Genomic DNA, 25,365 nt, shown 5'->3' on the forward strand with positions numbered 1-25,365 from the left:
TCTGTCAAAGAAAGAATCTAAGGATAACCTGTCAAAGAAAGAATCACACAAAAGGAATGGATGAGTCAGATTCAATAGAAATTGAGTAAAGCAGTGAGCATTAACAAGAGTATGTTCTATCTAGGGTGTATCCTTCCCAGATTAGGTTCTGTTTTGTTTTCCTTTCCTTCTCTTCTTTTTCTCCTTCCTCTACCTCCCTAAGGCAAACATAGCTTTCTCCATCTCGCCTGCCACTCAGGACTCCATGTCTTTTCTTTCTGACCACACTTGGAGGAACTGCACAGTACGCTACTCTAATAGCTTCCATTTTCTTTGCTTTTCAAGAGGCTTTCTCTGCAGGGAAAGTTTTATTAAAAAAAATTAAAAAAAACATGTAAGAGGCTTAGTATTCAGTGGCTCATACCGGTAATCCTAGCACTTCAGGAGACTGAGATTTGAGGATCATAGTGCAAAGCCAACTCCAGTCAGGAAAGTCTATAAGACTTACCGCTAATAAACTAGTTTTTAAAAGTCAGCAGTGGAGCTATGGCTCAGCTGGTAGAGCACTACTCTTGAGCACAAAAGCCAAGGGACAGGGCCCAGGCCTTGAGTTCAAGCCACAGGGACATGTGCTTGGCTGAAGCAAATGTAGTCAGCTCTAGCTCCACTGGTTGTTTTCTTTCTTATTCTCCTTGCTCCTTAGTTCTCCCAAAGAAATAAAGTGTTGTCATTAGGTTTTTTTGCATCAAAATCTGCCAGTCTTAAATCCTATTATTTCTGGACCATATCTATGAAATCTGATCAGATGTGTCAGTCAGATATGTATAATAGTAGTACAAATTATGAGTTGGGATAATACTAAATAATGTTTGTATTATAACTGTAGCCTTATAAAAACAGTAACTTAGACTAAAGAGTGACTGGTTTGTGTAAGATTTCAGGCACTTCTTGATTTCTTGCTAGCAAATATTGCCAGAGTCCCTTTAAGACTTATTGGGGGGGGGGCTCAAATTCAAAGTCCAATACCTCGACACTTTTGTAAAACTTGCCTTTCTAGTAACACTTCAGTGAAAAATTAAATAAGTTATGGAAATAAGTGGTTTATCATTGTTGTTATTTTCAACATACCATGTGAAATTGTGCCTTTTTATTTATTATTATTACTATATTTGGTCTTTCTTCCCCATAGTTTTACCCCTAAAGTCACTGTAACTGATTTTCATCCCCTGGGTGTTGTATATATGTTTATTGGAAATAGGGAAGAGAAGGGGAACATCAAAATGGAGAGACAAAGGGTAAAAGGTGAACCAGTGCAACAACAATACTTAGAAGACAAATATGTTGTAAACCAGCTGTACAACTTGTGAGGAGAGGGAGTTGGGGAGGGGAAAGATGGGAGAAAAATGAGGGAGGAGGTAACAAGTTGGATAAGAAATGTACTCACTGCCTTACATATGAAACTGTAACCCCTCTGTACATCACTTTGACAATAATTTTAAAAGCATATTCATAACTAAACTTTCCTGTATCCACTTGTTTTGATTATCCATAGATAATTCCCTGTAGCACCACAAGGTGGCAGGAGATACCACACTGCACAGAGGTCTGCATTTCCATCAATTAGGGAAAAGAATGCTGCTGCAAGTCAAGCTGCTAGGGGCGCCCACCACATCAGACCTTCTCACTTCACCTCGTGGAATGTTGACTCTTCTTAAACTGAAGAAACTGCTGAAGAAATAAGTAATGTATTTAAGTCTGGACTGGAAACTCCACAGCAATATTTCAAAAACTCGTGTGGTATGAAGATGTAAAGCAGATTTTGATTTGTACTTTGCTCTTTGCATCTTTACCTGCAACACACACACACACACACACACACACACACACACACACACACACACAGAGAGAGAAAGAGAGAGAGAGAGAGAGAGATGGAGGGAGGGAGGGAGGGAGGGCGATCCCAAAGGCATTAGTGTGACCTGGGGTGGATTCCTATTGGAAAGCATGCAAAGGAAGAAATGATTGGGCATTCCACATCACTGTAGATCATTTTTGTGATATTTAATTCTGATTTTTGCTTAAATATAGGGGAAGCATTGGATTTTGAACCAGGAAGTCTTGGCTCCTGGTTGTATTTCTGACTTGCAACACATTTCTGTTCATCTGTCAACATGTATCCCTATCTGTAAGATGATTCTTGCTGCCCTGTGTGGCAGAGAGAATTTCTCTTGCATAGATCTGAAGCTGGTAGCAATGAAGACAAATAAAATCTGTCCCAGGATAATCCTGAATGATAACACACCACATCTTCTGTGCTCCCTGTTCCAGTGTCCCGTGCTATTCCACACACCTCTATCCAGTCAATCTGTCAGAGGGGTCCTAAACCACAGTGAACAGGCTCATTACTGTTTCCTGTTTACTGATAACTTGTAGCAGATAATAATTGCTGTAGGCAAAATGAAGATAGAGCATAGAAGGCTGCCTTTGCAGACAGGAAACATACTTATTGGATGGAGGGTCCAAAACCATGAGTCATGACTAAATAGACTCTATACGGAGAAAAATTAAAATAGAGATAAGACAAACCACAAGTACTGGGTTTTCCAAAGAAAGAGATGAGGACAAACCACAAGAGGAAGCTTCCTCTCGTGGCACCAGGAAGGTGGATGTGCAGCCCCAGATGCTGATTAGGCCTAAGCAGACCATGTGCATGCCAAGGGTGGCAGGCAGGCAGATGGGAAGAGAAGAAATGAACAGTTTTGAGCCTGTGGATTTGCAGAGGAGGCCTGTGGCAACCAGCAGTTAGGTGCTGAAGACTTCCAGAGAAGAGGAACCCCAAGACAGATGGTGAAGGCAATGGGCTTGGTATAAAATGTTAAGTGAAAAAGGAGAAGCCAACTCTGGATGGCAGTAATGGGATAAGTGGATCCGAAAAAAATGAAGGAAGCCAGGTGCTCCCTTCCTCAAAAGGCTGAGATTTGAGGAACTTGATTTGAAGCCAGCTTGGGCAGGAAAGTCCTCTAGAGTCCTATTTCCAATTAACCACCAAAAAGCTAGAGGTGGATTGTGGTTGAAGTGGTAGAGTGCCAGCCTTGAGTGAAAAAGCTAAGGGACAGCAACCTGACCCTGAGTTTGAGCCCCAGTGCTGGCACAAAGAAAGAAAGGGGGAGGGGGGGAAACACGTGTAAGGCAAGGCAAAAACATCTGGGATGTAGTTGTAGTGACCAAAAAACCCATAGAATAACCTTATTTCAGTTGCAATTTCCTTTTAGGATACTAACTTGATAAATGATAATAAACCAAGCTAAAACTCAGAGAGGGGAGACAAGGATGAAAAGACACCTTCAAGTCTGAGGCAGAACGTGGCAATCTCGAAACTCAAATTAGAGCAGATACGGAATTAGCATGGAGTCAGATGGATTCATGGAAGTCAAGAGGAAGCAGTTAAACTCCTTAGTCCAGTGGTTGGGATCACAGACTGTAGATAACATGCGACCTGGGGCTTTAGTTTCCTGCCTATAAAATAGGGCAATTCAGCACTATCTCAGGACTGCTGGGAAGATTAAATGAAGCAATGTTTGTGGGCCATGTCTCACACAGGCTGTCTGTGAATGGTGGCTATTACCTGGGGGATGCATGTCCTGCTTGGGAGGCATGGTCTAGATCTTAAGGACCAGTGAAGGCTGCAGAGACACCAGAGTCTCCCTCCTGCAGGCTGTCAGGCAGGGATCCCTGCAAGGACTCAAGAAGAAATGAACAAGTAGGAAAGCAAAGAAGAAAAGCAGCCTACAGGAGGAGGAAATTGCCTGGCATCAAATGAAACCATAGGACAAGAAATAAAGCAAGAAATGAACTGGAGATGTTAGGCTCTGGGTGAGGCTTTGTTGGACTTAGAGGAACCCTGAGATTGGGGGCAAATCCCAAATTGACTGAGGGGCCTTGGGAAAGTTGCATATTCACTTGAAGGTTTTTTTTTTTTTTAATTTATGACAGTGAAAATAGTCACATCAACCTCATCGTTTTGGGATGATTAAAGGAGGGCCTCTTATGACTGGAGCTTGTGTACTCCCATAAAGGCCCAGGAAAACGTCTGCCTATAGCACTCCAGGGCTCGGAACACGGCAGGAGAGAGAAGCTGCCTTGGGCCGCCCGTTCTTGCAAGCAGCCTTCAGGCCCAGGACTGAGCGAGGCGGTGGGCGGGGAAGACAGGCACTGGGAATCTGGGGACAGATAAAGGAAACTCGTGATGGGGCGAGGCTGGGCTGAAGAGAAACAGATTGGGGTAGAGCTGCTAAAGGGAGGGGTCCCCTGGAAGAGGAGGGGGGAGTCCTGGATGAGAGGGTGGGAAGCTGGGGAGATGGGAGGGCAGTGTAAGAAGAAAAGCAGGCGGCTGAAAGAGGGATTGGAATGCTGGAGGAACTTGAGGAAGAAGGGGATCCGAGAAAGACGGGAGGGAAAGGGGAGAGGGCAGATGGGAATGGAGTGGAGGCCGGGGACCGGCCTCCGGAGGCGCGAAGAGCCCGGGCTTGAGCCGCGGAGAACCGCAGCCAGCTTCAGAAGCGGTTTGGGGAGTGCGAGCGCAGCGGCGGGGGCCTGCGGGGGAGCGCAGCTGCGTTCCGCGTCGCTCCAAACTCTGGAAAGACTCGTGGCCTTTGCCTGACCCCGAAGGTTAGGAATAGACGCCCGTCTTTGTAGGGTGCCGTACTCCACCGGGAGAATGGGACCGAGCAAAGCTGGGTCCTGAGCCGGCTCCACCGCGAGGCTTTCCCCGGCTCTGGTTGGGCCCTGAACCGAGCCCACGATCGGCTTGACAGTTGGGACCGAGGACAGAAGGTATCCACGCCCCGGACCTGTGCGCAGCCCTGGGCGGAGACGCCAGTTCTGGGCCGTCTCTGGGGGGCGCCGCCACCGCGGTGCGATCCCGAGCGGCGGCTGCGGGGCCGCGCCCAGAGGGGCGAGGGTCCCCCAGGCGCAGCAGGCAGGCCCGGGCTCCTGGGTCGCCGGGCCGCCGCGCCTGCCCTCCCTCCCTCCCTTGGGGCCCGCGCGGGGCTCAGCGCCCCGCAACTCCGCACGCGTCCCGCGGGGGCGCTGCTCCTGGCGGCCAGGCTGACACACCGCGTCCCCCCACCCCCATACACACCTCCTGCCCGCACCCTCGGCGGCCTCTCCTCCCCCCTCCCCCGCTGCACTGCCCTCCCCCTCCCTCCCCGCGAGGGGCGGGAGGGGGCGTGGCAGGCCCGGGGTTGGTGTGGCTGGGACCCGGCTCTTCGCACTCGGAGTCGCCCGAGGAGCCGGGCCCCGGCCGCTGTCCAGCCGCTCCGAGTCCCTCGCGCTGCGCCACGCTCGCCGCCTCTTTGGGGGAGACGCAGCAACTCTCTCGCCATGGATACGCCTAGGGTCCTGCTCTCGGCCGTCTTCCTCATCAGTTTTCTGTGGGATTTGCCTAGCTGCCAGCAGGCGTCCATCTCCTCCTCGTCTTCGTCGTCCGCGTCCGCCGAGCTGGACTCCAGCAAGGGCATGCGGAGCAGCAAGGAAGGGAAGACGCTGCGGGCGCCGCGCAGGAGCGCAGCGGGCGAGATGCCCCGCGAGCGCCCGGAGCCGCAGCCGCGGCCGCACCACGAGTCCCGGCCAGCGCACAGGGGTCTGCGCGTGGTGCCCCACGAGTACATGCTGTCCATCTACAGGACTTACTCCATTGCCGAGAAGCTAGGCATCAACGCCAGCTTTTTCCAGTCTTCCAAGTCAGCCAATACGATCACCAGCTTTGTAGACAGAGGACTGGGTAAGTGGCAAAGACAGCGCCGGGCTCCTCTCCCGCTGGAGCTCCGCAGCCGGGGGCTGCTCGGGCTCCGCGGGACGCTGCATCTGCGGATCCCCTTCCTACTCCGGACACCTCTCCCTTTCCTTCTCTTTTTTGCAACTGTTTCTCCAGCCCGAGGAAGTTGCTGAATATGGCTGTAACTTTTGTCCCACTCTGACTGTCCCTACTTTCTTTCCTTCCTTCCTTCCTTCCTTCCTTCCTTCCTTCCTTCCTTCCTTCCTTCCTTCCTTCCTTCCTTCCTTCCTTCCTTCCTTCCTTCCTTTTCCTCTTTTGCAGAAATAGGCGTGGTGGCTGCTCTCCTGGTAGCTAGTGGAAGAGGTCTAGAGGATTAAACTGTGGCAGGCAGATGATCAGGGATGAAGAAGGGTTGGGACGAAGACTGACAGACCATGGGCCTCGGGATTTGAGACGGTGCGGGTTGCGAGATCCAAGGCCTGAGCTGCCGCTGGTGAACTGGGCTGGCCCGGGGCCTTGAGCAGTGAGCGCTGGGAAGCCAGGAGCTCCGGGTTCTCCCAGAAAATCCACCCTCTTGCTTCCCAGAGAGCGAGTGTGGGAGCGGCCTCAGGCAGTGCCTTGGTCCAGAGGTCTAAGAGCCCCTGAGCTGATTGCGGGGATCACCAGTCAAGAAGATGCCCAAAGACCTTTGGGAAGCCACCCCCGCCCCAGCGTCAACTACCGCGGCTCTGGTGTGGCAACCTGAAATTGTGCCTGCAGAGGCAGCGGCTGTGGCAGCTACTAGCTGGGCGGGCCAGGGCCAGGGCCAGCTAGGTCTGGAGGTTTACTGGTACTTAATGAACAGGAGTGCGGACATCCACCTTTCTCAAGAGGCTACTCGCCTTTCTCTAAGCATCTAGGGTCGCACCTCACATTCCCTCGGCCTGCACCAGTGGTGGTGCACGTGCGTGAGGGTCTGTGCAAACTCTGCTTTTCCTTTCTTGCCACCACGACTGGTTCCCAGCATGACCAGTGGTTTCCAAAGAGGATGAGAAGGAATTCAGGAAAAGAAGGAGACAAGGAAAGGTAATGAGGAAGCGGGAGATGCAAGGTTTAGGTACCATCCTTTCCCCCATCCACCCCAGACTTAGCTCTGAGAGGAGGACTCTTTTTGCCCCCTCCCTCTCCCTTCCAGATCAGTGAAAGCGGGGCTGCTCTGATAACCTGGAACTCCTAGGGTTTGGCCAAAGGAGACTGCTCAGCCTTGGTTGCCTAGCTTGCTCACCTATTGGCCTGGGGTTCTCTGGTCTGCTGCCCCTAGCCTGGCCTTGCTTGCCTACAGTTCAGCTGCAGCTCGAGGTCATCTGGGTTATGAGCTGTTGAAGGGGGGCGGGGGGCGGCACTGCAAATTAACATCAGGTATTTCGTGATGAGTTTTAAAACTACGAAAGTCATCTTTACAAGACATGAGGCTTTTTTCTTAGTACTGCAACCCGGCTGGTCCTCCGCTGAGCCGCAGCTCGTGAAGCCCGCCAATCCCTTCCACCAGCCACCCCGCCACAGATTCTCCCAAGTCACAGATCCTCCCCTCAAGTCCTCCGCTAAGCTTCGGCAGCCTCTACTACCCTTAGCACAGGCTAAGGAAGCTCAGAGAAAAGTGCTCCGGAGGCCTTTCTGCAAGAGGAGAAATCCTAGAGGCCTGGGCGTGGGGGCACTTGGAAGCTCGTTTTGTTGTTGTTGTTTTGTTTTGTTTTCTCAAAAAGTGGCTAGAAACTGCTCCTTCCCCAGGCAGGCACCCCTTAGGAGTCTACTGCACCTGGTGAGTTTGGCACAGGACCAAAAACCCCTGTAGGTTCTTCGGAGGTGTTTATGGGAGCCTTGGGAATTCGGGCGAGGGCAAAGGCTGTCTCTGGAGACCCCAGGTTCCATGTAGACATCTCAGCCTCGCTTGCCCTGCACTCCCCGCCACCCCCCCCCCCCCGCTCGCCCCTAGGCACCACATTGTAAGTCCCTGGGTGTGTGTAGGGTGGCCCTGGATATCTCGTGAAGGGCCTGCGGGTGAGAAAGAGACTGTTTTCCAAGCCAAGGTCTCCAGGCCAGAGGGACCAAGATCCAAATGTCCGGCTTCATCTCAGCATGCAATGGAGGGCTGGGGACTGCTAGCGGTTGGGGGGGGCGGGCAACTGGAGGAGACACCAGACCGCCCTGGGTCTCCTCAAGGTAACCCCCCCGCCCCCGCCCACCAGTTCCCAGAACACGCACGGAAGCGCGGTGAGTAGGGAGGCGTTGAGGCTGGAGGCGCGCGCGCGCGGGAATAAAAGAGTTGAGAGCCACGCGCGGGAGGGGCGCGGAGAGGAGCGGGTAAGACGCCGGCTGCGGCCCCAGCTTGATAAAGGGAAAGCCTCACTTTCCCTCTCACTGATTTTGATTTGATGTGTCACCGGCGGTGACCTCGGGCTGGACCTTCCGGGGCTTGCTTAGCATCGGGCCCCTGATTGGAGTGTTTCAACTCAGCGATCTAATTGAGGGTTCATGTCATAACACATCAAACGGTGTCTAGTCTCCCGTAATGGAAGGAACCCGCTAGCCGCGCATCCCCAGCTCCTGGAGAGGACTTCCGCCTCTCTCACGTGGGGGTTCTCAGCCGCGCCAAACCCCTGGACATCCCTTCCCCCAACGCAGAGATGGCCTGGCAAACTGGAAAGAGAAGGAGCCAGCCTTGAGCTGAGCCTGCGTGCTTACTTTTTGGAGCCTTGTTCCTGTAAAGTTTAAATCGCCAGCGTGTGGCACGTTAGAGCCCCATTGAACAGCAAGGGTCCCTCAAGGGAAAGAGCAAAGGAAAGAGAAGGACGCCTGAACCTGGTTCAGTGATGCATAGCATTTGTAAAAATCCTTCCTCACCTGGAACCTGCTAAAGGCCATGGTCATGCTCAAAGGAGCTGAAGAACTCCGGCTCCAAGAAGACAGCATGCTCTGTAAAATCAGGCCAAATCTCCTAGCCCTCCACAGAGGCACTATTGCCAATCTAAAAGAAAAATATGTCTCCTTTCTGTTTGCTCTTTCGCAACCAAGGATAACAATAAACCAAGACTTATTGGACTTTTACTGTGAGTCCTGTATTGTGCTAAAAGTCTATCAATATCTGTTTTAATTCTCACAACCACTACCAAGGGAAAAGTGATATAATGACCCATTTTACAAGTGAATTAAGAGAGACAGATTAAGTAAGTTTGTAGGTGTCACATGGCTAGTGAGAGATGAAATTTGAAATTTTGTAGACCCTGCCTTCTAAACCAGGACATGGAGTGGTAAAATTTCTAAGGACAAAGCACAAGTGAAAACAAAACAACAACAACAAAGATGAGATGTTCTTCATAGCTCAATATTTCTTTGTAGTGTCCTAGGATCTAGACAGGAGTTCTCATGGAACTTGGGCTTTAAGGTCCACAATTTGTGTTGTGCCTGGCTTCTTCCCATACTTATTTTAGCAGAGGTGTGAAACATCTTATCAGGATCCTTCATATTGTGCTTTAAAATAATTTTGTGTTCATATCTGTGTTGTTGTGTGTCAGTGGAGTCACAGGATCAGAATGGATCAGGTTGGATATTGTGAAATTACAGTTAGCTCATGAAGTCACTCTTACAAGGTCAATGGTGCAGGCCCTGGATACTCAACCTTAGGGCCTGGGAAAGGCAGGCCATTAGAATGTCTGAATTGCACCGGGAGGGAGGAAAGGAAAGGGACTCTGACTTGCAACTTATGTTAGTAAGTGCCACTTTTTCAAAACAAATAAACCACTCTCTAGGATGAGGGAAACAGAGTCTAAGACTGTTGGGTGATGTTTCCAGATGTCTTTGGAGTAAGAATACGCTCTAACTTTGTGGTTATAATAGTGCTCCCAAGGAACTGGTAAGGAACCTAAAGACAAAAGTAGATGGGAACATCCTTGAGGAACCTGACACCTTAGCTATGACTGGGGGGTGGGGAGGGGAGGGGACTGTCTGCTGCCCAGCGAGGGTTTCTCCCTTCACCTCCTGGGGTGTGATTATCTGGGGCCGCGGGCGGGCTAGTGTCGAGGCTAAGGGGGGTGCGGGGAGGACATTCCAAGCACTGCGTAGTTCCCAGCGGTTGACGTTTTCCTGGTACCTCGCGCGTATATGCAAAATAGCGGGTTTCTGGGTGAACCAGGGCCCCCGAGTGGTGTAATCACGGCGGCAGCAGTGCTTTTTGCCCAGACCCTGTTGCTGGCAAACGGAAAATGAAATATAAGCAGGGAAGTATTTTAATGGGGACGGAGGGAATTCGCAACTGTTAATTATTTGGTGACCTTGTATTCGATTTGTTTGAGTCCCTTATAAAAACACTAATTCAGACCAGACGGCCAAGTGAGGAAGCTGGGCAGAAGGTTCCAATCTAAGCTTTATTTCCCCGGGAAAAAAAAAAAAGAAAAGGAACAGCCTTGGAGAGGGCTTGCTAAGCGTTCAGGGATGCCTGTGAGGGTTCGCCAAGCAGGAGCGCGGGTGTGGCTTGGGTGCTTGTTTCAGAGTCCGGATCCTCCCACAAGCCGGGTGAATGGGTAGGTTCTGGGAAAAGCCAGAGGTGAGGGAAGGAAGTCTTGTTTGCTCTGCTCTTTTGATTGAAATGATTCAGACACATTCAAGCCAAAACCTTACAGCGAGGGTACCAGTTATTGTCATCTGCATCTCTAAGGCCTTAAGAGCTGCCTTGAAGGGAGGAATATACATACACACACATATATACATATACATATTATATAATATATATACATATTATATATATACATATATATATATAATCAGAGGTTTGAAAACATATCTGCAGTGGGAATTCAGGTTGTGCTAGGATTCTTGGCCAGTGCCCTTGGCAAGGGAGGCCAATCTGAGAAGACATCTAGAGTTTTCCTCCAAGCAGGAGGCTCTCTGGGCCCTTTGGGAGTTTGCACGGTAGCTTGCCAGTGGGGGAGGAGGAGCAAAACGGAGCTCAAATATCTACGTCGGTTTTGCACAATAAAGGGAGGGATGACTCTAAACTCAGACCCAGAGAGGTCTCCTGAATCCTAGACCCCAAACTGAATCAGTCAGTATGTGAGAGCCACCCTCAGTTCTGACCGGAGAGGATGCAAGTCCCTGGGGCCCTCTGGGGGGACTCGCTGCATTGAAGGAGGTCTTGGCAGAAGCTGTTTCTCCCAAGCTGTACTTTTAGGGTGCTGAAACACCCCCTTTTTGGCAGTGATATTTCCCTAGGGTGTTTGGAGGATGTGCTGGGGCGGGGGGAGGGGGAGTAAGCTAGAAATTGGGCAGAAAGGAGAGGGTTTGCTTCCAGTCAGACTGCAGAGTGTATGGAAAGACTCAAAGCAAATCAACAGTACCCCCTAGGGGCTTGTAAAGAACTCGGGCAGCACCCGTTCGTTAGCCCCTCGAGTGTGGAATAACCCGGATCCAACGACGCCTTTGAGAGGCCGAGCCCTTGAAGAATGGAAACTCACCCTCATGCTTGACATTCCCTTACCCTCACCCTAAGTCCTGGCCGTTGCTTAAAAAAAATAATAATAATATCGTCTCAAATCTCCAGTTTACTGGAACGAAACGGGTCCTTGTTGGCCGAAGGATTCGACGCCAGCCCTTCTCTGCCTTGCAGGACCGTTTCTAGGGGAACCTTGGCTGGGTGCTGGGGATTAGTGGTGAGGAGTTTGGAGGCGACACGCGGCGTGCGGCGTGCGAACCCGGTTCCTGGAGATGCGCGCGCTGAGCTGCTAGTGGTCGGCGCGCCTGGGGCGTGGCGTAGCTTGGGGACTTAATGACGGGCGTGTAGATAGGCGAGGGACTGGCCTGTGTCCCGCCTTGCGGTGGGCTAAGTTTGGGAAGAGCAGCTTAGAGATGTAACTCGCAAGGGAGACTTGGCTTTGGTGGAGAAGGGAAGTTTGGGGGTAAGGGAAGAGACTAGGGGAATCCGTGGCCCGCCCCGCAGTGTAAATCTGATGTCCACACAAATTGGCCCAGCCCCCTATCCAATTCTCCAGCTTTCTACCCGTCTTCTCCGAGGTTCTGTGGGGCTGGATAATTGGAAAGTGCCGGACATAGTCCCGCAGGTAACAAACACCACGATTCTCATTTTGCTGGGTTGTTTTGGGAGTCAGACTCAGATCAACGTGGAGGAGGAGGATTTGAGGCTATCTGTTCTTCAGTGGACTGGCCCAGCGCTTTAAAGGGCAGACCAACGACAGCTCTGCTGCTAGGGACTGGTGTTGAGGGTGGGGACCCAGTGTCCAGTCATCTGCCCATTACTACATGCAAATCTGAACCCCTGCCTTGGCTTGCAATTTCAGCACTAGCTGAGGAGCAGAAACCGCATAAGAAATGGACACCCTTTATTTTACTGTTGATATGAAAGCCTTAATCCAAGCGACTTGATCACATTCTGGCCACTATGGTAGATATATGATTGATATTCCTCCTCACCCCATACTCTCTGCCTAGAGGACTCCTGGAGGCCCCAATGGCCTATTTGTGGGCATTACAAGGACGGTCACCGCCATGGAATGAATTTGGTCTGGGCACAGTACACATGGCCCTAGGGAAATTAGGAGCTGCAACTCACAGGGATCTTTGGCCCAGGTAGCTTGTGCACAGCAGAAAAATGGGAGGGAAAGTACGGTGTGGAAGTTTTTGTTTGGTTTTGATCTGCAGTGTGGTCAAATTAAGATCTGAGCTGCTGTGGTTGGGATTGCATTGGAAAGAGACATCCCAGCAAGTGTCTTTGATCTTCTTGGCTGTTCTCCTCAGGCTGTGGAGACAAAAGCAGTGCTGTTTCTGTTTTCAGTCTAGTAGGATGTGGGTTTCCTTTCCTACCTTCATTTCTCTGCTCCTGAAACTCAAGTTGCTTGCTTCCCAGTGAGCCAGAGCTTGCTGAGTGGGCACAGAATTTCTCTGTGGAATCTGGAAAGACTAGCAGATTTGCTTTCTCCTGGGGATCTGTTAGGTCCAGTTTCATTATGAGAAGGAGGGTGCAGACCTAGAAGTCAAGGAGAAGCTGCAAAAGCCTAGAGTTCATGGAAAACTCCTCCTTGTGTACTTCTGGGTTTTGGAAGGAGAAGTTGAGGAATCAAGCTGTTTGTTGGGCAAGGCACTGGAGAAGCCAAGAAACCCTGAGGAAAGCTGGGCGGGTGAGGATGAGAAGGGGCCAACCCTGCCTCTCAGAAGGCTTTTCCTAACTGGAAGGTGCCAATTAGCTGCTCCATAATGCAGCCAAAGAGCTCATTGACTTCTCCATGCCTTTCCCCCATGTAAGTGGCCTTTTGTGGAGCATACCCTTCTCTTACTCCAGGGCTGCCTCTGTGGGCAGGTTGTACCAAAGAGAGGAGGAAGAAAGTTTCAGCTTATCTCTCTCAGTGTTACACTCAGTAAAGGAGTCTTAGTACCTGTCTGGCACTGCCTTGTTCCCCACATTCCAGGACTGGCAAAAAGGAGTCAATCCTTGATGAGATTGGGTGCCAGTTTTGGTCACATGACATTGGGTCAGAAATAGCATTTGCCCTAATAGGAGCAAGGTTAAGGTCTGGGTGAGCCCTGACTTTCACTGGACCTTAGATAAGCAGGAAGTGAAAATACTTGCTGATTCTTTACCTTATGTCCAGCAGTGTCTTTTCTTCACTCAGTTCTAGACATCTTGTGGACAGAACTAGGCCAAAGGGAAAACATATGCACCTCCCCTGCAAGGATGAAGGTAGTTTCAGTAATAATGGCTGCAGTTGTTGGGGCTTTCCAAGAACTGTGGTACTGTTCTGGGTGCCTTGACTCTGACCTTTAAGCAGGACAGTGAAGGTAATTGTGGATTTTCCACTTTACAGATGGGGGCATATGAGGCTGGGAGAGATTAGGTGGCCCAGTCTACCCACCAGAGGTGATTCAACCACTATGCTACAGAAAAAGATGAAAATTCATATCTCACAGATCAGGATGGAAATGTATATCTTTTAGACTGCAAATTCCTATGTTTAATTCCACATTGTCAGTAGTAATGAACACTTGTATAACATCTTCAGAAGTTCACTAAACCTTGTTTGATTTGCCCCCACTCAGTATTCCGTAAGTAGAGATTATTAACTCCATTTTGTAGAGGAGACACGTAAATTTCCTTGTGAGTTATCTTGCAGAAGCCCAATTGTCAGCCTCTTTTCAGTTCTAAGGAAAAGTGGTTAGGGGATGAGTGAGTACAGGAGTCCTTGGATCAAAGCTTTCCCTCCCTCCAGGCACTGTAGTGTATAAGTGTTAAATCCTTCTTAGAGTTTCCACCAGGCACAAATATCTGGGCCTGGGAAAACCGAGGGTTGTGGTACAGATATGGAACCCACTCTGCCATTTCTACCACTTACTATCTTGGGCAAGTTACTCTTAAACCTCTCATGTTTTAATTGATAGTGATACTTTTTTCAGAGATGGGTTGTATTAAAATATACTTTCATTTTTAATTGACATTTAATAATTGCACACACTTCTTGGGGGTCCAGTGTGACATTCTAATATATGGATACAATGTGTAATAGTCCTAGTATAGGTGTTTTTGAGGATTACATTTGTTATTACAAATTCAATATTCCCTTGATTGCGCAGCACACAGGAAGTGTTGGCTATTTCAAGCCTTAGGTGGGCACACAGAATCACTTTGGTGGATTGTGAGGGTCCCTTGCCTTAGTGAGGATGCTTAGCAACGGGTCAGCAATGGGTCACCACTCCACTGTGCCTCACTCGGGACTAGCATATATATCACCCTCTAAGGAATGACCAGGAGACCACTATTTCCCAGGAACAAGGTAAATATTTGAGGCATCTATTATCCTAAAAGGCTTTCACAGATGGAAGAGTGGGACTGGTGGCTCAGTTTGACTCACCTAGCACACCTGGCTCTTTCCAACTTGATGGACACCGCAGGGCAGCGCTGAAGCTGAGATATGGGGTAGGGTGGGGAGTCCACCTTCCACCATGAATTCTAAGTTTTCAGTAGAGAGAAGGAAAAGAGCAGTGGTGGGAAGAATCAGAGTTGGAAGGAAACATACCTGATTTAGCTAGTGTTGATTACATCAAGAACAAACTTGCATCCATCTGCTCAGTACCTGGTTGGGGGGGGGTCAAATTTATAATTAGGATCTTAGATACTTAAGATGCCTCTTGAAGCACCAGTTTCCTCATCATAAATGTGTATAACAGACCTACCTGGGACATTTGCAGTGAGCATTCTGTGAAAAGAATATCAAGGATCTGAGCACAAAAGCCAGTCTGGTAGGCACTTGACCCAGTGGCTGCTGGTTCTAAAATGGGTGTGGGGGAGGTGTTGCTAAAGCAAAGGCATGGGTGCATTTTCATTGCAAAGATGGGTGATGATCCTCTTCCCACCTTTGATTCCCTATCTAATGGAGTTCTTCGGGTAGACTTTCAGAATTACTTTCCTATCACTGGATCTATGCCTGCCTCGCTGGGGATGTGGATGGGAGGTGTGGCCCAGCGGTGAAGTGCATTACTAGGGTTTGGTCAGCCACTTGGCCAGTTGCCATGTGGCTCACGGAGAACTCAGGCTGGGTACCTGGAATCTGTGGCACCAGGGCCCTGCTGATTGTGAGAGTTGGAACAGGTGCACCCTCCTGGCTGGCGAATGATAGAAGATTCAATCTTGACCCTCAAGAGAGATTTAAAGCTGTACATGCACCCCAGGGGTGTCTTAGAAAAGAGCAGGCTGGGCCCTTCTGGGCACCAACCAAAGAAAGTTTCCATAGATGGACAGCACCATTTTTTATCAGGAGATTCCTGGGCAAATACTTCTGCAGTGTACCCCTCCTCTGCCTCCAGCCTCCCTTTTCCTGGGTGTCAGCTCTTTGGTGTGTTGGACATTTTTCTCTTTCTTCTCTGGTGTTCACTTCTCTAGCTCTCTTTAGTCACATACTGTGACCATGGACAGGTGCCATTACTATTCCAAGCCAGTTTCTGCACTGGCTTAACTTGTATTTCAGTCATTAATTCCTTTTCCATTCCCTTATTCCATTACCCTCACCCCTCACTATTCTTCACTTTGGGGTCTTTTAAAATTTATATCCATTCTAACTGAAATGTTGTGTCCAATGAGCCACATCTTTTTTTCCTGTTTTATTTTATACATCTCACAGCCATGGAATGACACCAGTATGGTGTGCTTTTATTGCAGACAGAAGGATAGCAAGCTGGAGGCCAGCTAGAGCTAAACAGGGAGACTCAATACAAGCAAACCCACCAGCAATGTAGATATGAAGTACTCTTAGACTCTATCAACTTGCTGATTTAGGAAGGATTTCCTTAAGATATGCTAGCCATTTCCCTCCTCTTTCTTCCCTTTCAATCTGTCTCCTTCTTTACCCACCTAGTAAGGAAAGAGGATTGAGCAAATCTAGGCAATGTAAGGTGATGGATTTATATGTCTAAGGCTCAACCAACACTGAGCTAAGCAAATTAGAAGCAAAATGAAAAGCTGCTATATTCATAATCATTTTCAATTTCAAGGATCTGAACTACAGGATTCATTTTCAGGCTGTGAGAAAGTTCCGCAGATTTGGAAAAGCAAAGCACATGGTCAAAGGATGAGAGTCAGCCACTCAATGGCACAACCCTCTTTGAAAGGGAGAGAGGCTTTGTATAAGGGATGGTGAAGGGCCAGTTTCCTGCTCACAAGTGGCCCTTGGCAACTGGGCCAGGCTTCCTGATGCTAACTCAGCTAGGTAAACCGTGTGCAGGGTCACAGTGGTAATGGTGGTGTCTACCTTCCTGAGGCTGATACCTGTTCTGTGTTGCACAGCTCCAGAGCAGGTTCAGACAGGTAGGGAATGTGGTCTGGAGGGGAGCTGTATAGAGCAGCCACCTTCTTGGACCCTCTGTTCAGAAGTTCTGGAGATACAGTGAGGACACACCTAGGTGCAAGATTAAAGAAAAATGTGGAGGTGGCTGTAGGGGCTGGGAAGGAGCCCACCTTGCCTTAGGCTGGGTGCTTTGGAGGGCAGTCTCTGTTCAGTCCCTGCTCCAAAGATCCCACAGTGGTGAATCCCAAAGAGCCTAAGAGATGCACCTGTCTATGACAGTGGTTCTCAAAGTGTGAGTCCCAGGATCCGCAGAATCAGCATCACCGGGGAGATTTCCAGAACTGTACCTCAGAGCTCTGGGCCTTGAGAGAATGTACATCTCTAGGAAGTTCCTGTGTGACCACTGCAGTTTTAACAACTTTGACAGTCAGTATTTTAGATCAATCTCCTGGTACCTGGGCCATGCAATTTTTGCCCAAACAATCCAAAGCCCACATCCAGTGCATGGACAGATTGTTTCAAAATCTCAGATCTTGTTTTCCCTAAAGAGGACCACTCCATTGATACATGTATGCACCTGTAGGTCTGGAATGTTGGGCTCTGTGGGTGAGGGTGTCCTAGCATGCAGGTGAGGCCTTTCCAGGTGTGGGTGGAAACAGTGTGGAAAGAGCGTGGAAACCCACATCTTGATTTGTGATCTTTCCTGGGCCTTCGGAAGGTAAGTGTGACCTGGGGTTTCTAGAAAGACAGCAGGAACCCATGGCTGCAGAAGCAGAAGATTCTTGGCAGATGTTGTCCTCAGGTTTGACTCTGTTGTGCAGACTAACCATTTATTAGTCTGCACTTGTGGAAAAAAAAAAAAAGGAAAATCAGAGCAGGTGGACCTCTCTGTTTTGCATGGGAGGCACATAAATCATTATTCTTTAAACCTTTCTACTGTTCTCCAAACCAGAAATGGAAGTGATTTCTGAAGGGATCCCAGGATTTATTCCTAGCAAAACGGACACTAGCCATTCTCTGGGAGTGTCCAATGTCACAGAAATAGGCCTTAGTGGTTAAATGCTCCAAACTTTGGAACTTAGCCCCCTCACTCATTAACTGACTTCAGGTAATGAATTTGTGTTTAGTTTTTCCCAGAACAGAACATGTATCTATCTCTTGCACACAAAACTTTGCAGGAGATAAAAAGATTAGAACCATGTCAGCAGCACGCACAACATTTAGCTAGTACATCAAGTGCCTGCAGTTTGTCCTGCTCATCACATACTAGATTCAGGGAGAGAGGCAGAAGAGTGAAGCCTAAGGCCATAGGTACAAAGATCTGGGCAGTGGTTAAGTGTAGTCAGATGAAGGTTTCTTTAAGAAGAAGAAAGCACACTGAGTACCCCCCTCCCTCGGATTTTAATGTGACCTGGTTAGTTTGAAGGTCTTGGCTTCCATAAATCAACTGCCTCCAGCAGCTTTTCCCTTTTCACCTCTCTAACCCTTTCTTCAGCTTTATCTCAGGTCGGGGCATGTGTGTGAGAGAGGCAGCCAGCCCTGTGGGTCAGCCTGGAGTGCTGGCTGGGTGTGGCGGAGGTTCCAAAGCTAGCTGCTCCTGAACAACATCTGGGCAAGCAGTAAGGGTCTGACCAGGACTCAGTGACACTTTTACTATTGAAATCGACCCAAACTTTACTAGCTTCTGGGGAAAGCTAGGGGCTTTGGGGATTTTTGTATTTGCTGGGTTGTAAACATTTTATGGGAAAGCAGCCCAGGAAAATCTGGTTAGCTTTCCGCCTTGCACATCGAAGTGGGGTTGGCTTTGAGCACAAATGTGTCCAAAACAAAAAAAAAAGTTCAGTTTTGCTTTGGTACCGAAGAATTTGCCATTTTTTTAAAAAACATCTGCTACTCTCTAAGTGTCCCAACTTTCTTTTCTCCCTTGTAATTAAGATCCATTGCAAAACAAATGAACTTCAAATTGGGTGGTGGGGGATGGGAGAGGATGCCAAGGGTGTGTGCATGTCTGCTTGGATGAGTAGCTATGGTGTATCTTCCTGGACTATCTCTTTCTCCTTGATGGCAGGTCTTAATGGTAGATGACTGGTGTACATATTTGTTTATCCCTCCATATACTTTTGGAAAGCCTCATTGCTTTTTTTTTTTTAATTGTTTCTAAGGAAGGAGGAAAAAAAAAACACCAAGAGAGAAAAGTAAGATGTCACACATCAGCACTTGGTATTCTTTGCATTTGGGACCAAGTGCTTCTACAAAGCATCTTGAAGGGCAGCAATGTGACCTTAGACTAGTAAGACTAGACTAGTAAGACTGCACCTTCAAATCATTTTGGAGCTTCAATACAGAAAGGAAGCTCCTAACATGTAGTTGGAACCCCTCTGCCCTCCCTGTCCTTATAGGTTGGTTCAATGAGCCACTGGCAGGTTTTTCTTTTCTTCTTTTTTTAAAACATCTCCGAAAGACGTTAATGGACAGCTATAGGCTTTGCTGCCTAGGTTTTTCACTTACCGACAAGCCCGGGATGTGGAGAGCAAGGGGACCAGCCATTGTCCTAGCTCTTTTGGGCTGGTGGAGGGTGATGGAGTGAGTGTTGGTGGGAAAGACAAAACACTAAAAAGAAGACTGGGAACCGGCTGTTGGAGATAATCCTAAATGCCAGGGAGATGATAAACCAGGGGGTAGTGCTCCCAGGGAAGCCGCTTTAGACGAGGGTGGTCTAGGACGGCCTCCTGGAGGAGGTGACACGCCATAAGTGAATGGTGAGAAGGAGCCTGAGGTTTGAGGGGAAGCGCAGCCCAGACTGGAGACCACAAGAAGCATGTTAGTAGTTACACAGCCTCTTGGGGGAGGCAAGGGGGGGATCCGGAGGAAAGCTGCTGCCAAAGCTGCCCGAGTTGCTTCCACGGGCAGCCACCAACATCCGCCCGGGAGTCCGGAGCTGACCTGGAGGAGGGAGCTTGGTCTGGTGTCGTCTCTCCTACTCCCCACTCTGGGCACGCCTCAGGCCAAGGAGGCCTGGGGGTGGTCGGGTTGCGATCCGGCCGAGCTGGACTCCTCCCTCCCCGAGCCCTCTTCCTCCTGGGGTTGGGGGGGGGGCGGGGGTTGGCTGATCTCCCCTTAAGTGAAACTGACTGTAATTATTTTTTATCTCGCAGACGATCTCTCGCACACTCCTCTCCGGAGTCAGAAGTATTTGTTTGATGTGTCCACGCTCTCAGACAAAGAAGAGCTGGTGGGCGCGGAGCTCCGGCTGTATCGCCAGGCGCCCGCAGCGCCCCGGGGGCCCCCGGCTGGGCCGCTCCACGTGCAGCTTTTCCCCTGCCTGTCGCCCCTGCTGCTGGACGCGAGGACCCTGGACCCGCAGGGGGCGCCCCCGGCCGGCTGGGAAGTCTTCGACGTGTGGCAGGGCCTGCGCCACCCGCCCGGGAAGCAGCTGTGTTTGGAGTTGCGGGCGGCGTGGGGCGAGCCGGACGCTGGGGAGAGCGAGGAGGGGCGCGCGGGGGGACCCCAGCAGCCGCCACCGCCGGACCTGCGGAGTCTGGGCTTCGGCCGGAGGGTGCGATCCCCGCAGGAACGCGCCCTGCTCGTGGTGTTCACCCGATCCCAGCGCAAGAACCTGTTCGCCGAGATGCGCGAACAGCAGCTGGGTTCTGCGGAGGCTGCCAGCCCGGGGATGGGCACCGCAGGGTCGTGGCCGCCACCGTCGGGCGCTCCGGATGCCGCCGCCGCCTCCGCGCCCTGGTTACCTGCGCCGGGCCGGCGACGGAGGCGCACGGCCTTCGCCAGCCGCCACGGCAAACGGCACGGTAAGAAATCGAGGCTGCGCTGCAGCAAGAAGCCCCTGCACGTGAACTTCAAGGAGCTGGGCTGGGACGACTGGATTATCGCGCCGCTCGAGTACGAGGCCTATCACTGCGAGGGCGTGTGCGACTTCCCGCTGCGCTCCCACCTGGAGCCCACCAACCACGCCATCATTCAGACGCTCATGAACTCCATGGATCCCGGCTCCACCCCGCCCAGCTGCTGCGTGCCCACTAAATTGACTCCCATCAGCATCCTGTACATCGACGCGGGCAACAACGTCGTCTACAAGCAGTACGAGGACATGGTGGTGGAGTCGTGCGGGTGCAGGTAGCAGTGGTGCCTGTCCGCCCCGCCTTGGCCCCGGACCACAGGGAGGCCGGACTGCCGAGAGAGGCTGGCCTTGGAGGAAGAGGCTGCGGGTGAGGACGCGAGGATGCAGCCTGGACCCGAGAAAGGGGGGGACAAGGGAAAGGGGATGAGCGAGCGGGGAGCACAGGCCTCCCAGAACCTTCCACCGACAGCCTAGAGTCACACCTTGCCTGGGTTCACCCTGAAGAAACACGCCGAGGAGGATTTCTCTTTTCTCTCTTTTTCTTTAGTCGTTGTGGCTTTTCATTTCCTTGTGTGCTTCAAAGGTGTGGATGGGAAGGTGGGGGGAGGGAAGGCACATATTTGTTTCTCAGTTGATCGATGGATTGAAAAAAAAAAGTGGCATAAAAGGGGGAAACAATGTGGACAAACGAATCAATCGTCTCGGATCAGGATCATATCTTTTGGTCTGGTTGTTTCTACTTAGAAAAGAAGGTTCCCAGCCATGTCACAGCTCAGGTCTTGTGACCTCCCAAACAGACGGGGTTAGGGAAATTGGGAGAAGGAATAGGAAAGTCAGGAAGGACCCTGCCCTTAGAAGAGCTTGTTTTGGAGAGATGGGCCACACCACCTTCCCACCTTCTACAAAATTGGTGTGCTCCTATGGATTTACCAACTGCCCTGGCCTCTCCCACACTGGGTTTTGGGAACCTCTGTTTCACCACTGCGGGCACTGGATGTCTTTACTGTGGCTGGTGTGCTGGTGGTGAGGGGGGGCAGGGGAGGGGGCCAGGAGCTGGTATGGATGGAATGACAAGAATTAGTCCATATGGAATCCCCTGAAGGATGGTGAGAAACCACAAGGCCTGCCCCTGACAAGGCAGAGTCTGCGCTGGAGGTAGCCCACCCCAAAGCTTTTGGTGATATCTATTCTACTTGATTGCCTTAAGCAGAATTGGCCAAAATGCCAACATTTCCTCCTAAGGTGAAGATGATTTCCTAATTAAAAAAAATAAGGGTAGGGAACTCTATAATTAAGCTAAGGGGTACAGAGGAAGGGCCTAGAATTAGAAAGACTGCATTAGGAGGGGAGAATGGGGATAAAGGGCCAGGCCCTAAGTAAGGAAGGAGAGGATGAAAGGGGACATGAGCCCTTGTCTCTGAAGTTTCTTTAACATCTATGTTCCCTCCCCTCTCTCTGACATTCCTGAAAGATTACCAGCCAGCAATAGCCCAGGGCTCCCCCAAAAGAATTGTTTCAGATTGTAATTACCAGTTAGGTGATGTTTTAAAAACTTAGTAATGAGAAACTGTGAAGAGCCAAGTGTTACATGGAGCTTGGGGAGGGAGGTTGGGGAATAGGGCAGTAAGGGAGGAGGCAGGGGTGGAATTTATCTTCAGGAAGTCTGAGGAGAGAGCTCATAGCCAAAGTGAAGTATTTATTCCCAGATATTAAAAAAATAGGAACTTTGCCTTAGCCTGCACTAGTGTGATTTGCAAGCATTGCCCATAAAAAGGCCCTTGAAGAGTGGGTTTCCTCCTCAACTTTGACCATGAAATGGTTTGAATAAGGGCACTCGTACCATCCATTACAGAAAGTTTTGGTTTTTATCCTTATGGTTTTGTTCTCTCCCCATCTAAACCTATTGCTTGCTTGTTTGGTCCAGAGAATTACAAACTGTTCAAGAAAGGGTGGGAATGAAAGTAAATGCTAATATAAAATTCTAAGGAAAAAGGAAAAAAAAAGACTTTGGCCAGGAGAAATAATTTAAAAATGCACATTTGCTTTGGATGCACTGTTGTTCTGTTGAGGCTGTATATATTTGTTTATTTAAGGTGACTGAAAGTGCAAAGGAAACGGACAGCATGCAATTCATCCTAATGTACAAAACGTTATATGCACTCAAATGTTATAATTTCTAATATTTTTAAAGTTTATATTCGAGTTGTACAAAATTAAGCATTAATCAGATGTTTCATTCTTACATAATGTTAACATTTTCTTAAATATTATTACAAAACCTTAAGTCTGTCTAATGGAGAGTTTTTTTTAAAAAAACTGTCTACCTCACTATAATACAAGTATTTACAACATTAAAGTTCCCAGAGATCAATTAATATTCAAAACATTTTTAACAGTACACTTTTTCTGAATGATACGCAAGCTGAATAATACTATCTTATTAAATTCATTTCCCCTTCAATAACTCAGTCTCGTTTATATGTATCTATTTAAAGAAATCATTTACTTATGGAATTATTGTCCATGGTATTTCATTCCAGCAAGGCACTGAATGTTTGAAAAGACACTGAATGTTTTAAAATCCATCACTGAGAACATTGTGCTTTTCCATTATAAATTTGCAATAATTTTTTAAAAAATGAATTTTTAGTAACCAAATTAAAGGGAATTCTGGTCAGTTCTTAGAAAAGCATTCATAAGCCTCTGCTTCATCATGATATCTCAAGACTCCAAATAGGAATGGGAGATGTTTTAGTTCCTTTTTTGGACCCAGGGCCTCCTGTGAGCTGCACATATGCTCTACCATTGAGTTTATCCTCAGCCCCTTCCTTGTAGTTTCTTAACTACTGATTACTGTTTACATTTATAGAAAACGACAAGCAGAAAGATAGGAAGTGTTTCTCTGTTCGCTGTAAATTGGAGGACCCTTTACTCAGTTCAAGTCTGAGCATCAACCTGTGCCAGGAACAATGTTGTTATACATATGTTATCTCATTTAAATCACTCAGAAACTCATCAGGATGGGTGTTATTATCAGCCCTAAGCTCTTTTCTCTCAAGGATGGCACTTTTCCACTTGAACAATAGCCCTTTGTCTGGCTTTTTGGTTGTTAATTGAAGATAAGCAGTGCATGGATTTTTCTGCCAAGGCTGGCTTTGAACCTCAGTCTCAGATCTCAGTTTCTTGAGTAGCAAGGATTACAAGCATGGCCTACCAGCACCTAGTGAATTTCTAAGACATTTTGCCAAAGAAAAATGAGACTTTTGCCCAACAGAGACTTTAAAAAATAGTATGAATTCTGTTTTGTTTGTTTGTTTGTTTTGTTGTTGTTTGTGTTCTGGTGCTGGTCTTAGGGCTTGAACTCAGTCTGGTTGCTTTTTAAAAATTTTATTCTCTCAAGGCTAGTGCTCTACTACTTGAGCTACAGCCCCATTTGTAGCTTTTTGGTAATTAATTGGAGATAAGAATCTCACAGATTTTCCTGCTTGGGCTGGCTTTTACCTATGATCCTCAGATCTCAGACTCATGAATAGCTAGGATTACAGGTGTGAGCTATTGGTGCCCAGAAGACTTCTGGGTTTTTAGGAACAGATAGTAACCCAGGAAAGCTAAAAAAGAGACTCTTTTGTTTTCCTCTGCAGAGAGGCTGCTTTGGAAATAGTTGAGAAATCCTTTACATTTTCACTATTCTTTCTGCATTCCACATCCCCGGTTCTCTAACCCTTCTATCTGCTTGAGGACTCCCAGACCCACAACCTGATCCCTCTTCAGAATAAATATTTCCATCTTCAAAGTTATTTTCCTTTCTTCTCTCCATTAGGAAGCTTATTCTTTAGCTCAGGAGTTAGAAGAAGAAACACAATCTCATAGAATTATCTGAAGATGCAAATAGCCCTTAACCTGGGAGCCATTTGTTATTTTAAGAAGACCGTCCTGGTTAACCTATATTTGTCATACGTGGTGGAGAATTACGGAAGTCTCAGCACTAAAGGCATACATGCACCTTCTTGGGAGTTTTATTTGAAATAGGCACTGGTGATATGAAGAGGAATATAGACAATTGTCAATTTTATGTGAAGGTTTTGGTGTCTCTTAGGGAAAATTTTGTTTAAGGAGGAGATTCATTATGGCTGCTTTGTTTTAATATTAATAACCTTTAAAAGAAAAACATTCCAGAACTTAGCTCCCCCCCCCAAATCTCTTAAGTTTAATCGAGATAACTTTTTGTACTCACTTTGATATTCCTTTATTTCCAGCACCAAAATTGTGCCTGATGTATAGCAGATACTCAATAAATACACTCAGTTAATATATCCACAAAACTTATTCTATATATAAATCCAGTAATGGTTGCAATCACTTTCAAGGAAACCATTGAGTACTCTCTTCAACTCAAGTTGAATAGCTGAACTTCCTGTAATAAGCAATTGTTTTTATAAACTTGGTGACTAAGATTCATTTAAATATTACATGTTGCTTTTATCAGTTTAATACATTCAATTTTATTTTAAAGCCCTTTGAGTTTCTGTAGCAGAAAAAAAAAACTTCCCATATACTTCAATCACCCTATGTGTATCTAATAAATTAAGTTGTTAAAGGTAGTGATTCTTACATTCTGCTAAGCATCCCAGTACTATCTGTACCTTTAAACTGGATATCAGGAACCTAAACAGATAACTCATTTAAGTGCATGTCAGAGATGATCATGCTAAATGACTTAATAAATGACATTTTCTTATAGTTAACAAACATTTTAAATGGGAAATATACACAGATCATTCCAATGATTAAAAAAAATCTATTTTGACTTAATGTAAAAATATCAATGATTTAAGTCTCACTCAGTTGATCTCTGGACCTCTTTGGAAAATCCTTTTGAGTTAATAAAACACTAACAAATGGGTCTGATGTTACAGGCCTCTAGTTCTAGTATTTGA

The 25,365-nt window shown here is 48.2% G+C and overlaps 1 protein-coding gene across 1 annotated transcript; it reads left to right on the forward strand.

Moving 5' to 3' along the window:
• Positions 1-5,361: 5,361 nt before the first annotated feature.
• Positions 5,362-21,131, forward strand: Gdf6 (growth differentiation factor 6). The gene is made up of 2 exons (XM_048358725.1): positions 5,362-5,761; positions 19,728-21,131. Exons 1-2 carry the CDS (start codon positions 5,362-5,364, stop codon positions 20,705-20,707), a joined length of 1,380 nt encoding a protein of 459 aa, XP_048214682.1. The 3' UTR covers positions 20,708-21,131.
• Positions 21,132-25,365: the final 4,234 nt, after the last annotated feature.

The sequence above is a fragment of the Perognathus longimembris genome, chromosome 12 (assembly GCF_023159225.1).
Source record: "Perognathus longimembris pacificus isolate PPM17 chromosome 12, ASM2315922v1, whole genome shotgun sequence".
Taxonomy (NCBI): Eukaryota; Metazoa; Chordata; class Mammalia; order Rodentia; family Heteromyidae; genus Perognathus; species Perognathus longimembris.

Excerpts from the sequence above, each read along its gene's own strand:
- Gdf6 (XM_048358725.1), top strand. The coding sequence starts at position 5,362 with ATGGATACGCCTAGGGTCCTGCTCTCGGCCGTCTTCCTCATCAGTTTT. Across the intron at positions 5,762-19,727 it reads CTTTGTAGACAGAGGACTGG|ACGATCTCTCGCACACTCCT; the intron begins GTAAGTGGCAAA and ends TTTATCTCGCAG.